Raw genomic sequence first — 18,703 nt, 5'->3', positions numbered from 1 at the left:
CATCCTGTAAACTTAGGTTTTTGGGACATCCCCATCAAAATATTCATTGGCCTGTCTAAATTTGGATTGATAGTAACCTTACATTAGGTGGCAAAAATGAATGTATATTAGTATTTATACAGATAAGAGGTGCATTTTGAGCAAGGTAATATTATTTATATCATTTATATCCTCTGAGAGCAAGCCGTATTTTCCGTTTTTCCTTGCCATTTCCTATACAGTGTATAGGAAAGTTTTTAAGGAATAATGCAAATATGGAGGTAACTTTGTCTGAAACTGACAGGATTTTAAGAATTGCCAGTGTAATGAAACTTTTTTGTTTGTTTTGTCTTTTAATTGCTTTTTTTATGTAATGAAGTAAACTGTTAAGCATAACACCATGGCCTTGAAGTGTTTTTTACCAGAACAAACAGGTTTGCGGATATAGTTCAGTGTGCGGATTGGGGTCTTCATTCTGTGTTCTGTCATTGTGTACCAGAGAGGGCACTGAGCTTTTTAAAAATGCTTCAGAAATTAACCTTCATTTTTCTTCTGTTGAAAGTTTTACAGTCAAGATTGAAAACTTTTTACTGTCCCAAATACTGAGATTGAAGTGAGATTGAAGGCAGGGGCGGCTCTAGGCACCAGCAAAGCAAGCACATGCTTGGGGCAGCCCATTTGCAGGTGTGGCAGGGATCCAGCATGGGAGCTGAGAACCAACAAGAGTGCTCAAGCTCAGTTTGGGCAGCTGTTACTTCATTTCTCCCAAATCAAATATACTGATCCACTGTAACTTGCTGTAGAAAAAGTAGGATAAAATTGAGCAAGAAATGCTTCCCAGTGGTTATTAGGACTGGAATTGCTATTTTTAACAGCCATTGCCTTTTTGTTTGTTTGTTTGTTTAAAAGGAAGACAGTGATATTGCATTGGCAAATTCCCCATAGAAAGAAAGAGTGGAAGAAAAGAATAATAAAGGCACCTCAACTTTTCCTCATTTATGTAGGACAGTCTTATAATATGCATCCAGATATCCTCCAATCACACAAGCTGAAAATTGTTCCACTTTACTGCAGTTCTGTAACCCTATGGGAACCAATCCTGTCTGTGTTCTGTGCACATGTAAAATTCCTGCTGAATGACCTGCCGTGGGAGCGAGTTACCAGTGACCCAGGGCTGCGGCGGAAGGAGGGTGCAGGTGAGGGAGGGGGGGAGAGAGCCCAGGGCTGGGGCGGCAGGAGGTGTGTGTTGGGGGGAATGAGGGAGCCCACAGCTGGGGCGGCAGGGGGGGGGTGGGTGGGTGGGTGGGGAGAGCCCAAGGCTGGGGCAGCAGGGGGGTGCGGCGAGGAGCCCAGGGCTGGGACCGGGGACAACCAAAATTTTTTTTGCTTGGGGCGGCAAAAAACCTAGAGCCGGCCCTGATTGAAGGCAATATAACTTAGTTTGAAATAAAGAATAATTCTTGTGGAGAGGCATTCCATAAAAGCCAAATTCCTAGCGCTGTACAAAATTGAGGCTTACATCATGATATATAAACATTTTCTAGAGTTTCTGAGGGAGAAAACCTATAGTAAGAGCTTGAGACTGACCTTTATTTAGGGAAAAAGTGCTATATCTCAGCATGTCACAAGGGCAGCACAATTTACAAATTACCCTGTTGCTTCTTACTGGGCAAAGCTGTGGGTGGAGTTTCCATGCCATTATGTTACAAGCACAAAATCTTCTGTGGATAATTGTGTTCATACTTGTTAGAAGTGCAGAGCTATTCTAAAGTACCTTTCAGCATACAAGAATAGTCCTGAGCCATATACCTGGGAAAGCAGTAGTGGTATGAGCACAAATAGGAATCAGAAAACCTTATTGTTCCTGTCCCTTATACAGAAATTCAGGGAAGTTCTCCGTAGCTCAGTTACTGTCTCTGTAAAAAGCAGGGGGAGGGGAGGATGATGCTTGCCTACATTTGTAAAGCACTGTAAGATCAGTGGATGAAAAGAGCTATACATTTGTGTAGTAATATTTATTAATATTGTGGAGGAGAGACTGATGGTAGCCCCTCAAATGCACAGCTAGTCCCTCTTTGGGAGAGCAGGCTTCACAAATTAAGATTTCAATTTAGAATTGACTCCTAAGACTAGGAGGATGAATGGTACAGAGGATAAGGACCCTGAAAAAGAAATTCTACAAGTCTGACCCAAAAATGAGTGATATGTGAATTAGCTCCCACTGTGACGGGAAAAATATTTACAATACAAATTGTATGTAAATGCAAAATTAGGGTAGTGCCAAACATACAAGGCCACAGTCCACATCCTGGGTCATGTCAGAGTCGTCTGTGGTGCAGAGATAACTTTGTGTCAGTTTTGCCTCCCCCCGAGCTTGGCACCTGTCCAGTGCCTAAAGCAGCTGGATGGCTGATCTAAGTTGCTCCTGGCTGTCCACTGCCCCGTGGGTCCATTCTGGGAGCTACTGATCATTAGGACACACGATTCTCCGACCTCTTCCCCTTTCCCTTGCAGTCATGCCCCCTACATCACCTAGAGAGTCCCTTGGGTATGGGGAGTACTCAGGTAGCTGGTTAAACCGGCTTTCCAACTGCTTTGCAGTGCAAATAGCAGAATGTGTGGTTCAGGGTTATTCTCCAAAGTTATTCTGAACAGAATCTCTGGTTTTTACATTATTGTCAATAAAGAGAGATTTCTCTCCTCACTTAATTTAGAAGAAAGGGGAAATCTGACAAGGAATATTTATTTTCCCTCTCAAGTGACAGAAGAAGCTTAGCTTAAATTTGGGAAAAGATGATCACTAGAGCAATTAAAGTAAAATTACTTCATGCAGAAAGGAGTTCACATGTTAAGTAAATTACCATGTGCAGCAATTGGAACAACTAAGCAACAAGGATTAATCAGTTTTTATAAAGAAAAACCTTAATTAAATATGGGGAAGTAGAACTGCCAACCCAGCTCTCCATCCTACTCCCCTCACCCCCAACCCTGTATAGTTTGCCTGAGCTCCCTGCATTTTCCCAAGTTCCTATTTATAACTCTTTATGACAATGTGTTATCTGATGACTGTTGAGTTTCTTTATTACACTGCCTGTTACCAGTGGAGTTTTAGAATCAAGACTTCCCATTATAGGAGCAGGACCTTTCAGGGTTAGAATCAACTGTCCTTTAATTTGTGTTTAGCTTTACGAAATGTCAGAACAAATAAGTGTCCTGCATGTTGCGGAACTGGTATTGTACAGCTGACCATGCCATGGACATTTAATATGCTACATCTCCTCGTAAAAACGGATTTGTGTATAGTGTTCTAAAGAGCAACACTTATGGCTTCTTTGGGGAGCGACAGTGATTGGGGGGGTCACTTTTTTCTTTTTTTGGACATTTTGATCGGACTGTAGCTGTTCTTTTCAAATAGCAAGTAATTCAAATCACATGTTGATCATTGCAGTGGATGACTGTACTCCCATTTACCACCAGTCCCTCCCCTCTATGCCTACCCAGCTTCAGAAACATACAATTTCTCCTTTTCCTCTGCTGTGTTAGATGTTGCCTGCAGCAGGAGGCAGAGCAACTGAGAAATCAGAGCTGCCTGCCAAAAGCCAGTCATGGCTCACAGCGAAAAAGAAAATACACACTCCCTTTTGGCAAATCAACAACCTCACATCAGCTTTAAGGGCTTAAACAATATATGGGCTTGGCCCAGAAGGGTCTCTCCGAGTTCAACAACAAGCAGTCATTGAAAAAGTATAATTTTAATGGGACAGCTACGCATGCTCTGCTGAGAGTTAGCGCAATGCAGTGTCATTAGAGTTCTATCTGTATAAGCTGGTGCTCAGTTGTGATCTACTCAGGAAATTTAGTTCCACCCTTGACATTTTACATCTATGTGATCTTGTTACCATAAATTAAAATAAATAAATAAATGGAGATATCCCATCTCCTAGAACTGGAAGGGACCTTGATAGGTCATTGAGTCCAGCCCCCTGCCTTCACTAGCAGGACCAAGTACTGATTTTGCCCCAGATCCCTAAATGGTCCCCTCAAGGACTGAACTCACAACCCTGGGTTTAGCAGGCCAATGCTCAAACCACTTTTCTCTCGCCAGCCTTAGTGTTTCTCCCCTCTGGCGATGGTGGGCCTGGGGTACTCAGTCCCACTCAGGTAGGGTTTGCCTTCCCCCTTTGGTGCTCCCTTGGTTGTGTCTTCAGGGCAGGCCTGAGGGTAAGCCTAAGGGGTGCTCCTTCCCCACTCAAAAAGGGAAATAGTCCCATAGACCCAAGCAAAGGGTGATACCTTTCCCTGCCTCCTCACTGGGATGGAATGTTGTCCTGTTGTTTGTCCTGGGGTCAGGGCCGGCTCCAGGCACCAGGCACCCAAGCTGGTGCTTGGGGCGGCACCTGGAGGGGGGCGGCGCGGCGCTCTGGCCGCCGGGGGGAGAGCTGAGCCCCACCTGGGGCTCGCCGCCCTCTCGCCGCCCTGCCCCCGGCGCTCTGGCCGCGGGGGGGGGGGGGGGGGCCGAGCACCCGCTGGGGCTCGCGACCCCGCCCCCCGGGCCCCGGCCCCCCCCCCCCCCCGCGGGGGGTGGGGGTGGGGGCGGGGCGGCCGGCGGCTTTTTTGCCTGGGGCGGCAAAAAAGCCAGAGCCGGCCCTGCCTGGGGTGTCAGTCCTTCCCCTAGCCAGCACTCGGGCTTGCCTCTGTTGTATGCTCCCAATACTTCTGTTAGTCTCAAAGGTGCCACAGGACCCTCTGTTGCTTTTTACAGATTCAGACTAACACGGCTACCCCTCTCATACTTAAGTATAGAATGAGTCTCTGGAAAGGAGAAGCAGGGCATCTTGGGGCTACTGGGGTGGGGGGGGGGGGGAACAGAGAGTCCCATTATTTAGGGTTGACAGGGCTGGGAACCCGTGGTAGAGGGGATGCATGTGTTTTCTGCTATGCTACCACCGAGGCAAAAGATGCAATGACCCCTGCTATTAAGGGGAGGAAGAAGGAACTCACCAGAGCTCTGGAGCTGGAAAAAGAGAGGTCAAAGATTGTTGCATGCCTGGCACAGGTCTGGTATGGCAGATTAGTCGTTTCCTTTTGATTTTGATTACCCCAGAAAGGGTGGACTTTTGAGGCTGGAGGGTCAACTCACCTCAGCAAATGAACTGTGTTGGAGTCAAAGAGAGTCATTGAAAACCCAGGAGGGACCAAGAGGCAGGTTGATGCAGTGCCGCACCATGCCATCGGGGCCCTAATCTGGGACTGCACTCTACTACAGGCATTAAGGTTGGAGAGTTATGGAGCATCTAATCTATTCTTCCATTAACACATAGTAAGATTAGTAAGAGTTGTGGCATACATCACAATGATGATAATTAGTGAAGCCTTCAGTGTGCCTTATGTGGTTGTCCTGATTAAGGCAAATCATTAAAAAAAAAAAAAAAGTCATTGGAAAAAATTACAGTTAGGGGGAACCCTACACTGGAAATTCTGTGACACTAACTTCACAGTGTAGTCTTCCTTGTTACCTGAAAGGACAGGGGATACAGGCCAGATTGAGGGAGTGAGGTCTTGGAATCCCACAGAGTCCCTAGGATCTGTGAGCTTCATTTCTGCAGTTTCCCAGGCAACCAGAAGCTGAAGGTGCCAGAGAACAGGACCTCCATGTTGTTCTCTGACCCATCCTTGCCTGCACAGCTCCTAAAGGAGCAAGAAGGGATAACTGTGTGGTATCAGGCATGGAAGGGTAGTTAATACTGCAGAGAGAGGCCTCTGTCTCACTTTGCTTACCTGTAAAGTGGAGGTAATAATACTTCTCTGGGGTATTGTAAGGATTAATTAATGTTTGGAATTTGCTTTGAACATGGATAGCCCTAGATGTGCTACATATTATTAACTGTTTTATTGTTTACTGGGTTATTGATTGCCTCTTGATTTCTTGTACTGGCTCTAAATTGAAGGAGTCCAGTTCCGTCTCTGTTACTGATTTCCCACAGCTTACCAAATGCAAAAAAAGAAAAAAGCCCAGTATTCTATTCCAAGGTCTTGTGTGTGTAAAAGAGTTATACAGATCCCTCTGTATGACTTGTCTTTGCTGTAATTCCTGTCAATTGCTAGACAGGAAACATTCTCATTTTACTACTGATTTGTCTTCCCACCCCTATTTGTCCATTTCATCTACCTTTTGCATCTTATTGTAAACCTATGTCGTGAGCTTTCTAGGGCAGGGACTGTCTTATTACTGTTTGTACAGCACTTTAATTGGGCCCACACATGCTACCGTACTCCTAATAATAACCATAATAGTAATAGAGGGCTTTTATGATCTGGAAACATATTTGGGAGTCTGATCCTACAATTTATCTGCACATGGAATGCCCAGTGACTTCTGTGGTTGTTTATACAGAGGTCTGCAAGGAGCCCTGATGGATTAGAATTTAGTTACTCAAGCTTGACCTTTTGCATATAGGTAGGGTATGTTGCTCAGGGCTTCCAAGAAGGGGAGCACATTACATGTGTCTCTCTCTTCTTTTAGTAACACAAAGAACAATGTATCAGCTCCCAGGCAAACCACATTAGGCCTCACCTTATGAAGAGAGGATGGGTCATTGCAGCTTGGGGCTTCCAAAAAAATAAATAAAAAAGAGGAACGACACAGGTGAAAAAATGAGGGCTCCTCCAGGGCTCTGAGAAGGATTCTGTTGATCCTTATTCCTGGGGAGTAAGGGATCCTTCTGAAAATTGACCAACAGTGGCTTCTCGGCTACTGTGTAGACATACCCACACAGTGAGATTTTCAAAAGCACTGGTCATTGGCATAACTCTGTTCCCACTGCAGTCAATGTAAATTTCATCCTTGAGTAATGAGAGCGGAGTCAGGACAACTCAGCACCTTTGAAAATCCCACCATATATCAACTCTGCAAATGTTCTGATGCACACTTTCTCCCTGGTGCCCCACTTCAGTAATACGACTGGAAGGTGGTGATTGCCATGGAAGGAAGGGAAGGATGAATCCTGTTCCCTCAGGCCATGGGATGGATATGGGGCTGCTTCACTGAGGCTACTTCAGTCTAGTGAAGTAACTTTTACAGTTGTAGCACTCCACTGAGGGGTAGTGAATACAGGCAAAATAGGGTTGTCGAGTCTCCGCGAATCAAAGGTTAATCTTTAATTATAGATTATGTCATGTGATGAAACCTCCAGGAATAGGTCCAACCAAAATTGGTAACCCTAGCAAATAATCATGGCTCCCAAACAACTTGCCGGGGATCCCTAGAGAGCTGGATGTGCATACCCTGTCAGGCCAACTGAAATCCTGCCCCCTCCAACTCAGCACAATTGCACCAGCTCCCTGCACCCCCTGAAGAGGCAAAATTTGGTCCACTGTGACTAACTGCAGCCTGTTTCAGTATGTAATTTCTAACATCCAGGGAATTTTGTGAGTAAACGTTTTCTGGATTTCAACTGAGGTTTCTAGTTACCATTCTTACATTTTACTGCCTCCATGACTGGAAATTTCTGCCAGCTGTCTGCTTAAGAGCAAGTGGTAATCTCTCTTCTCCTCAGGCAAATTTGGCACCATGTTTATTTTCAGTATCATGTTTATCATAGGACAAAAATCCTAGCATGTTATATTTGGCCGTCTACTGAGATGCAACGATCATCTTTCTTGGACCTGCGTGGGTAGAGTATTAAGTAACTTGCTCCGTACAAATACAAACTAAGAGGAGCCCTAATCAACACAGTATTGATTGTCTAATAACTTAGGAGTTTTCATGTTGTTATGGTTCCAGTATTAAGAACCCTTTTTCCACTGCAATGAACAAAGGGGCTTTTTCTGTGATACAAAGGTTGTAGGCAATAAAATGTGACTGTAGATTAAGGTAAACATTTACTACAACGCGTATTCTTTTGTCTCCTTGTTTCTTGTTTAGATTGAAAACATAGATGCATGTCTGAGTTTCTTGGCTGCCAAGGGAATAAACATACAGGGTCTATCAGCAGAGGGTGAGTCAATCTGTCATTCCAAAATTTATTTTGTAATGAGGGACATTCAATTTAGGTTTTTTTCCTCCATTTAAAAAAAAATATACATCCAGGATCACTGGAGATTTAATAGGACTTGTGCTGTTGTGTTTTCCTCTCTTTTCCGCATCCACTGTGTGAAAGGTACGTAAAATACATGCTGGACTCAACGCTGATAACACTTTTACTGTAAAAATAAACCATGGGAAGGAATTAGATTCATTCACTTTTTAAAACAAAACAAAACACACACACCAAACAAACTAACCTTGCAGCCGAGTTCTAGAAATGACACACTGAAAAACCAAAGCCTGTGTATTTATGGTTGTGACAAAAGCAGACTGTTTCTGAAATAGCAGCATGTGAAAAAAGTATAGAATTAAATAACTACAGAAAAATACATCTGTAGTCCTGTGATGCAAACATTTGCTCACATGCATAATTTTACAAGTGCAGTAGTCCCGTTGTGGTTGAAAAATAAAGTTATGCATATGTGTAAATGCGTGTAGGATTGGGGCCTATATTTTTTACCATATTAATGATTAATTGCATCATTGCTAAAGAATCAAAGTTTAATTTTAAAGTGAAAACTGGACTATTAACACTTCATGACATGACACATTACGAAACTAGAAATGCTTTACCCAGTTTTCTTAAACAAAAGTTTTAGTAGTTATGTCCTGAAACAAAATGTTTTGTTGTTTTTTGTTGGATGTCTATTGAAAGGTGTCAAGTTACATTTTTTTAAAGAAACTTCTGTTTTGCTGTTCTATTTATTTTTCTGTAGTATGTAAATTTTTACATTTGCCTCTGTAAGTGCATGTAACAATGAAATAAATTCAAATGTTACAAAACGAAACAAAAATAAAAAAATTAGATGCTGTCAGTCCACCCATCGAAACCATTCGTCCCCAGCCACATTATATTAATAACCACCTACTGCATAGACTGTAGTGCCAGCATGTCGTACATCAGGTTTCACCTTACTTTCACTTAAGTATGTTTGAAAAAGCAAGTAGGTGCCAACAACCAGAGTAAGCAACAGTTAAGTCGGACTCTGAATGTATTAGGTTACACCTACCTCACTCAGTATTTCCCAGAACAAGTAATCGGATTTGCAAGTTCAGGTGAGACGACTTTCTGGGTTTAACTTCTCAAATAAGTTTCCTTGCAAGCTTGAGTTTGGGGAGCTGGTTACTTTGCAAAGTTTTTGCATGAGTATGCATAACTTAGTTACCTATTTACTTAAAGATGTGATTTCTCCCTCTCCGCTCATGTTGCTGCCTAAAAAACAAGGTGAATTTGATAGCCTGTCTGATCATGTGATTGACAATTCTTAAAGAGAATTGCTGCCGGACCTCTCAGCTGGAATAGAAAAGCTTTTCTCTCTTGGCTTTGACTGCCTGGTTGCCAACAACCAAAATCTCCTGGCTTAAGCATTAGTGTGCATAGCACTGGGGGATTCCCAACTCTTCATGCCAAAAGGATAATTATATTCGGTTTCTAGCTGTCTCACGGTCTTAGTGAAAGACTAACTGATTATATTTATGCTTGAAGTACAGTACTCAATGGACGAGCACGGACTACAAAATTCCCGGCTTCCTGCTACCAACAGAACCCGAGTGAGAAAGTTTAGAAACAAGATGTATTTCTTTTAATTTCTAAACAATTGGGACATTAGCATTCCTCCCTTTTGGGGTTATACTGTGTTGTTACGTACATTGAGAATATGAGACACATACTTTGAATTAAATGTGTGTGAGAAAGAATTCCCCTTTAGGAGAAGTAGATTATTATCTGCAAAACACAGATGCCTTCCTGCAGCCTAAGGGTGTAAGAGGACAGCCAGTGTTTAGAAGGAAGATCCTTAACATAAATGTGGTTTAACTAGAAGTATTGTTGTGGTGAGTTTGGTATTCACAAACTACTAGTTCCACATTTGTTCCCCCCACAAAGTGGATTTTCAGTGGGGTGATAATTACCTGAAATAATTGCTTCCTCTAAGCATAAAGTCATATTTAATGTCATTTGTTTCAGTTTCAGGGTTTTCCACTGAAGTTTCTTTTCACAGCACTTCACATCTTACTAGACTCTGGCTGTGAGCTTAAGACTCTTTTGACGTGGTTGGATGGTGACCCCTGTAGCTTCAAGTCTTAAATGAAACAAACCATCTCCTATTGAAAATAAGTGATGTTATTAAAATATACCCCAGATAATCCATAGGGGATGAAATATATGGGGAAACTGTTGTGTACATAGGTTTTCTGACTGTAAAGTACATTCAAATAATTTAATAAAGATATAGCATCACCCAGGTGCTAGGCATAAGTGGCCAGCAACATTTGCAACGTCCACCAAATGCACCTTGCCCTACTACAGCATATTCAAATATGCCATATTGTAGGGAGGAGAGAGCTAGTGCAATTCCTGCTTCAAACTAAAGATGCTCTTTTGAGATTCGGAAAAGATCTTAAAGGCCCCCTTTCTCCCTCCCAGTCACTTTCATTTCATTTGCACCCAGGACTTATTGTCTGAGGCTCTCCCTCATTGCAATACATAAGGATTTAACTTCCACTTTAAAATGTTGTGGGTTTAAAAAAATAATAATTTTATTCATCTTGATAATGATAATGTGCTGAAAGCAGGGCAGCAGACCATTAATACATGCAGTAGTATTCTGACGATATGAGAACAGTTGGCTCAGTGTAAACAATCCTTTCCTACCGAGTGCCCTAAATTGGATTCAGACATAGGGAACAGAAGTCGTCTTCCCCTCTTAGGAGAAGCTTTAAGATAATGGGTCTCCCATTTTCACCCAAATAGTGCCCTTGTAATCAGTGGGGCTACTCAATTGAGTGAAGTGAGTGGGATTCAGCCTAAAGCCTCTAAAAGTGGAAGCCCTGCATGTCAGTATATGATGATAAAACAGAAAAGGCGAACCTGGCTGCTTCTGCACAATAACCTCCTGTTTTCAACCCAGATGAGAGAGAGACATTCCCATGCACGTTTCACCTCGTGTAACTTTGTCAATATGTTACAAAATCCCAGACAAACCAGCTGAGGTGATGAGAAAACTGTCTTGAGTAAAATTCTTTACTCCGCTAATCTTAAAGGTCCATAGGCTCTCCCACCAGATCACAAACCACTCTCAGCAGAGCCCAGGGTATCCCATTCTCATGACATCTACTAATTCAGTATTTATATACGGTACCTTTCACAGTGGCACAAGTCAGTCTCCAAAGGATACAACAGCGCAAACTTGATGGCAGCCAGGGGGATGCCACTAATGGCTACCACAATAGTAGTGGAATAAATTACCTGTCTTACTGTTCCATGTATACTACTACTAAAAAGAATGTATTGAAGATTGAAATTTTTGGGCTTGAAAGCAACATTTAATTTAAACCTTACTCTGGGAGATGCATGTTAACCATGACGGGAAGCAGGCATCTCAAAAAAAACAAATAAAAACATTGAACCCGGTTAAACAATGCCATAACCAAACAAGCCAGTAAAGTGTTGGGCACAGGTTGCTAAGATCCAGTGGGTCAAATGCAAATAATTTTATTTACTCCCTTTGCAAATATTCAGACAGGAGGAAGTAGGAGTTTATAATCAGTTCAGAATGAAAATATAAACTGAAGCCTCCTCTACATTTTTTTTCTACACCTTTACTATAAGGAGGAAGTTCATTATGACTGGAAGTGTAATTTGTACTCCTCAGTAAAGTAAAGCTACACTTAAATAAGTGGGCTCCACTGTATGCACACTTTTATTATTTCTATTACCCTAGGAGCCCCAGCCATGGACCAGGACCCTGTTGTGGAAGGAACGTACAAATATAGGACAAAGAGACAGCCCCTGCACCAAAGAGCTTACAAACTAAGACCTCAGCTAGTACATGTTAACAAGGGGAAGTTTCTGTGGAGATGTGGAGGAGCTCTTGTCTCCTCTTTCCACTGCCATTTTCCCTCTAGTTACTCATCAGTTTGAGCTTTGTATGCATGCCCATGCTGTTCCCTGGACTGATGCAGACCCACTTTCTGGCCTGTTGGAATTCCAGCTCTTTACTTATTCTCACCACTTTCCAAATAGTGTTTCTAATTGCCAAGGTTTTGCAGATTACAGATGCTGTGTATGTGCAGTAGGAACTAATACTTTCTTTGAAGATAGCAGTTGCACCACCTGTGAATTAATAGATTAGCTGGATAGAGATCAGCTGAGCAAATTGTGAAGCCATAAAGTGATCAAAGGAAACATTTTACTAGTCTTCAGAACAACCACTATCTAATTTCGGCCATGTCTATATTTTTTTCCCCCTGTACTGAAATTCATGCTTCTGTAGCTAAATTACTTTCAGCTCAACTGCAGCTTGTACTTTCCAAGCAATTTTTTCTTTCTCTTTCATTGACAGAGTCCTAAGCAGAGTCTGTGTTTTTGCCGAGTTGGTTTGAATTTATTGGAAATCTGTCAGTGCTGTTTCTCACCTCTTCTTGGTAAAATAAACAATTTTCCTCCTTTCCCTATGGCTAAATCTCCTAATCCAAGAGGACTTTCTGCATATAGGGATGCCACATCACTCTTGGCTACTTTCTAATGTTATTCCCTGGGTGGGATTAATCTTTTCTAGAACACACACAGCACCACTAAAAGGAAAGTGGTAGCCGCTGGCTTTCTGGATAGGCTCTGAAGAGTGTCTTCCCATGAAATGTTTGGTCGCCCAGACCTATATTATATGCAGTTATATTGACCCTTTTTTTTGGCAGGGTTCCCTTTTGTTTTCTTTAATAGCCTATCTCAGGGCACGTCTTCACTACCCGCCGATCCGGCGGGTAGCAATCGGTCTATCGGGGATCGACTTACCGCATCTAGTGAAGACGCGATAAAATCAATCCCTGATGGCTCTACCGTCAACTCCGGAAATCCACTGTGGTAAGAGGCGGTAGCGGAGTCGATGGCGGCGTGGCAGCGGTCGACTTGCCGCCGTCCTCACAGCCAGGTAGGTCGACCTACAATACGCCACTTCAGCTACGCTATTCACGTAGCTGAAGTTGCATATCTTAGGTCGACCCCCCGCTGTAGTGTAGACCTGGTCTTAGCCTCACTTGTTGTTCCGGCTGAGAAGGGATGTAGCTGCCTTCAAAGACTCTTGGTGTTGGCCAGAGAAAGCTTCCTAAAAGTGATGTTAGCATCGCTCTCCCATCCCAAGGAGCTGCATGTGTTGCCTCTGCAGGAGGCCCACTCTCTGTCAGCCCTTGAGTTCAGAACCAATCTGTGCACCTGAATTCTGGTCCGTTGTGTAGTGGTACAAAGTGCTCCTGCTAAACCACCTGGCTAGCCTATTCTGATCATTGTAAATCTGTTCATTTTATTCAATCAGTATTTTTTCTCCTTCCATTCCTTCTTGGCTTCAATCTTTTAGATTCCATATGTAGTAACTTTTTAACTCTTAACAGCTGCAGTATAGTCCTGACATTTCATTCTAATTGTCCCAGAAACTAAAATTATACATATCCTATCAATTTACTTCCTTGTTTTCTGTGGATTTCCCTGTTGCCTTGCCACTGAGTCTTGTGTACTTTTGTGTCAAGAAAGAGAGTAGCTTGGGCAGCTTTTCAAAATTGAAAGTCAAAGCAGTAGGAGCAACAAACAACAGCAGATGTCACTGCATGGAAATATCCAATCAACAGACTGGGAGGGTTCTTTTTAAAACCCTGCATTTCCCTGAAACCAGAACATCTGGCAATATTTGTTTAAAACTTAAAATATAAATAAAGAACCCTTCTTTTTTGTGTGTGGCCAAAATGAAAATGATTGGGTTACATGCTCATGCTCTCATAACTCAGTATGTGTGTTTAAACTGATGCAAAACAGAGAAGGAGAGTTTGAACTGGAAGTAATTCAGATGGTACTCACTGGCAAAACACAGTGAGGCTGAAGTACTCTCTGTGTACAAAGTCCAGTGGCAAACTGCCAGGTGAATTACCTCAGTCCATCTTTCGAGATAAGAGAACCAGAAGTACTCCTAAAAGGCCTGTTTGAAATATTTTGTTTATTCTTAAAGGGCCATAACCTGCTCCCTATGCAGTTAATGGAAGTTTTTTCTTTTACTTCAGTGGAAACAGCATTGAGTCCAAAGTCTGTGGGTATAATTTTTCTTGTATCCTGTTTAGAAGATACATTTTGCTTAGGCAGATTATAGACAATGTGAAAATATTGTCAAAGTATAGAAGAGGTTTTCTTTGTTTCTTGTTTTGCTTTTCATTGTTTTAAGGGTATATTTTTGTGTGGGTTCTTATTTTCTGTGTTTCTAAGACCACGTTAAAACCAGGTTTCTCTTCTGATAAACACAGCAGATGGGCATGCACTCACATATATCAAATTATACACTATAGGTAGGGCTGGTAGCACCACTTATTATTAAGGTCGCCTAACATCTCCTATTATAAGGTTCTGTTTTCAGTTGCTTATCACTTGCTAAACTTTAACCATTTGGGATGAATTTTTCCTTCCTGAGTGTCTGTCTGCCTCAGGTTGAATTATTTTGAAATATTTTGCCAAAACAGTTCAGCTATATCTGAGAACAAGGTTAGGGGGAAAAAATGTTGAATCAATGTTAAAAAATTCTGGCAACTTTTAGAGCCCCCATGCTGTGAAACAGGAACTTGATATTTGGTAAGGTATGTCGTCTTCTGTTCCTGTGAAAACCAGTCCAAATTTGGTCAAGTTATAAGCCTTTAAAAATTGCTGTTTGCACATGCTCAGTAGAGGCTTCTTAGATTTTAGCAGCTATATTTCCACAAGATTCTGTCTACACTTGGGCTAAGAAGGACTTTCCCTGCAATTGCAGCTTGGGTGAGGTGTGGCTCCTGTGCCCACAGAGCCCCCTCCCACACTCTGAACCCCCCATTTCTGGACCCATCCCAGAGCCCACACTGCCAGGCCAGAGCCCATACCCCCTCCTACACCCCAACCCCCTGCCTCAGCCTGGAACCCCCCCACACACACATTCTGAACCCTTTGGCCCCACCCCCAGCCTGGAGCCCCCTCCTGCACCCCAAACCCCTCATCCCAGCCCCACCCCAGAGCCTGCACCCCCAGCCAGAGCCCTCACCCCACTGTAATCCATCCCCCTGCCCTAGCCCAGAGCCCCCTTCTGCACTCTGAACCCCTCATTTAAAAACACATTAAGACCGCAAAGTGGAGCACTCAAAAGTTATGAAATACCAGTTTTAAAGTTGTCTGTGCAACCTTAATTTAACCCTTTGTGCATATGCATTATGGTACATAACCACATACTATTTTTCCCCCACAGGACCCTTGTTCTTTTAAGAGTGTGTGTGTGTGTGTGTGTGTGTGTGATATAATATGCAAGATAGAACATGTGACAATCAGAAACTTAAATGTTGTGGATACCAGGCCCTTATTGCCTTGTGAAAAGACCAGACTAGTAATTATCTAGTTTAAGTATAGCCACTAATATACACACTAATTTTATTTCTTAATTCGAGTATATTAGATTTTCATAATTGAAATAAATTAGACTGACATATAATGAAATATATGTTTTCATATATAATGAAAACAATGCAATTCTGTATCACTGTGTGGCTTCTCCCCATCATGCACATTGAGGACTAGAACTTGCAGCAAATCATTTGCGGCATGATGTTGCTACATTGCATTTGATTTTTGCATCTTAATTTTGGCTTAAAGGAATTCTTTATTCAAATGCACCAGCTCACAACATGTCTTTCATTTCTAATACATCCACTGCAATCACTGTAGGGGAGAAATAACTAATTTATTTTGTGGTTGATGCCCAATGTTAATCAACTGTGATACCAATTAGTTTTGCAGGGAGTCTGTCGTATCCTAAAGGAATTAAATTCAGGCAGGATTATGAACAGCGTGAATGCTGAAATAAGCCATTGTACTGTAAGAAAAAACTAAACTGGTAGTTGACAAGTGACTTTTAAAAAATTGCCTTACAGAAATCAGGAATGGGAATCTAAAGGCCATTCTAGGACTTTTCTTCAGCTTGTCTCGGTATAAGCAGCAGCAGCAGCAGCCACAGAAACAACATCCGCAGCACCATCCATCTCAGCAACCTCCAACAGCATCCCAGCAACCAGGGCCTCCATCCCAGTGTCCAGTCGGGGTGCAACAGCAACAGATGCCGGCTTCACCCCAAATACAGTGCCAACAGCCCCAGCAAGCTGCACATCATCAATTAAAAGCACAACCAGAAATGCAGTCAAGGTGGGATGTTTTCTATATTTTTTTTCTGTTTTAAGACATTTCAGAAACAAAAACAGCCTCTATAGTAGTTTCTCCTTAGAACAGAAGGTATTTAGCATCTCAGCTTATCAGAAGGTGAAAGCTGCATAGCATTCAATTTCACACCCCTTGAAGTCAAACTAGCAGCAATAATGAAGTTCTGTCTGTGGCAGCAATATTCATTTATACAGGTTTAAAATGCCTGCTACATGAGTAAGCAGGATTTAGTTGTTGTTGGTTTTTTATTATTATTTTATTTTTTTTATTAAAGTGTGGTGGCTTTATTTCTTTTGCTTTATGCTAGTAAAGCATTTAATTAGGTGTACTTGTCAGGCAATAGCACAGTCATTTACACAAAACCAAGGATGGTGGCCTAGAGGACACTAACAAGATTAAGTCTGGACTTTATATTAAATATATCTTTACAGGGGTTCCACTAAGCCTGGTGATTTGTGTCTTATAGTTTTTTTATTTTAAGATCCTTGCTGAAGCGTTCGGATAAAAACGAAAGAAATCTCCATTAAGAAATACCTTCACCATTACTGTTGGTTCAAATCCAGCCTAAGTTTGTTATCCAAAAGTCATTACCCATCTGATAGCTGTTTCATGGCTTATAAGAAATGAGTTTGATGGTCTCACTCTGGTTGTCATTAGACAAATGTCCACATTACAACTGGCACCTTGTTGGCAATCCCTGAAGAGAGACCAGGCATTGAATGTACTGTGAGGATTGAGCTATCCTCTGATACTCAAAGATGGTCCTTCCAAGTTAGATTTCATGCACCATAGTGGAGACAGTGCCCATGCTGTATCTATTCTATGTACTTCTGTCTATTGGACTACATACCCCTGTGAGGGCAATGGGATTCCTGACGGGAGTAAAGTGAGCAGGATTTAGCACCACTGAAGACATACTTGTACACCTCTTTTATCTCCTTTTATCATCCCCCAACTCCTGATTTGTTTTCAGTGTAACACTGCAAATCAGTTTGTAATTTTAAATTTGAGTGCTACAGCAAGGCTAGTTTCCAAATACCAAAAACACCACCAGAGGTATAAATCCTTAAGATGAGTCTGGCCAAGTGGGACAGTTGTCAAAGCTTCTTCCATTTTTGGCCTTTCAGCATAAACTGGCTTTCTTTTTATTCAACAAAGCAGGGATTTTTTTTTCTGTAATTGAACATAGCCATTTTTCTTAACAGCCATATGAAATCATCATAAGCTTCAGTGCAGAATAATTACTGTAAAATGAAGTTGAGCAACAAGAACTTGTTTCAGTGATCCTTTCCCAACACTTGAACATTGGTCTGGTGCCTGCAAAGTAGTTTATGAACTGAATTAAAATCAAAGTAATTTAAAAAAAATCAGTCAAAACCAAACATCTAACTTGAGGATTTGTATATTGGGAGAGTTGTGATGAACTGTAGCATGCATTAATGTTACCAATTCGTTCAGTTTCTTCAGACCATTGTCTATAATAAAAAGTTAGAAAGAAACGAATAATGAAACTTGACTTTGCAGTAACATACAAACCTAATCAGTCTAGGCTAGTGCTGCACCTCAGTTCTGTATCTGAACCTAACACGCATTATAGAAAATGAATCAAGTCTGAGGAGTTATGCTGGGGGAGAAGTTCTTTGTCATGTGAAACATATGGGAAAAACTCCCTGTTCTAAAATCATTGGCTCAGCTCAGTAGCGTTTTGTGAATGTTTCTTCTTTGCTCACTCTTTTTCTTCCGCTTTTTCTTTCCTGTCGTACAGTGCATCACCCAGGGACTCATCTCAAAGCAAAATCATCCGATTCACTCTCGGTCAGAAAAAGACTTCTAGGTTAGCACTTCTTCCTCTTCTGTGAAGCATGGATAACCCTCCTTGCAAGATTTCCAACTGCATGTTTAGGGTTCATCTTTAAGTTATTTGTCTGATGGTTTGTAGCCAAGCATTTAGAATAGCTAAAATATACGCAGTATTAGAGACCATCCCCTTGTGTTCTCTTTAATACTGTGTATATTTGGTCAACTTTTCTTTTGTTAAATAGGAGAGAGGGTAGAGTCACTCTGGTTCACAATCATGCTGGAAGGACATAACGAGTGGGGTCCCACAGGGATCAGTTCTGGGTCTGGTTCTATTCAATATCTCCATCAATGATTTAGATAATGGCATAGAGAGTACACTTATAAGTTTGCGAACGATACCAAGCTGGGAGGGCTTGCAAATGATTTGGAGGACAGGATTAAAATTCAAAATGATCTGGACAAACTGGAGAAATGGTCTGAAGTAAATAGGGTGAAATTCAATAAGAACAAATGCAAAGTTCCTTCCTTAGGAAGGAACAATCGGTTGCACACATACAAAATGGAAAATTACTGCCTAGGAAGGAGTGCTGCGGAGTCAACAGTGTAATGCTGTTGCAAAAAGAGCAAACATA

At 41.9% G+C, this 18,703-nt stretch overlaps 1 protein-coding gene across 1 annotated transcript in view; it reads left to right on the top strand.

Annotated features, from left to right (window-relative positions):
* The window catches only part of NAV2 (neuron navigator 2), a 231,203-nt gene that overhangs the window by 30,140 nt on the left and 182,360 nt on the right, over positions 1 to 18,703 (top strand). The window contains exons 4-5 of the mRNA XM_029911548.1: positions 7,904 to 7,976; positions 15,989 to 16,256. Of these exons, the coding sequence (XP_029767408.1) occupies positions 7,904 to 7,976; positions 15,989 to 16,256 (341 nt within the window). The remainder of the gene's footprint in view (positions 1 to 7,903; positions 7,977 to 15,988; positions 16,257 to 18,703) is intronic.

Source organism: Terrapene carolina, unplaced genomic scaffold (assembly GCF_002925995.2).
Source record: "Terrapene carolina triunguis isolate 2854851 unplaced genomic scaffold, T_m_triunguis-2.0 Scaffold96, whole genome shotgun sequence".
Lineage (NCBI taxonomy): Eukaryota > Metazoa > Chordata > Testudines > Emydidae > Terrapene > Terrapene triunguis.
This window is presented reverse-complemented; position numbering and strand designations above follow the sequence as displayed.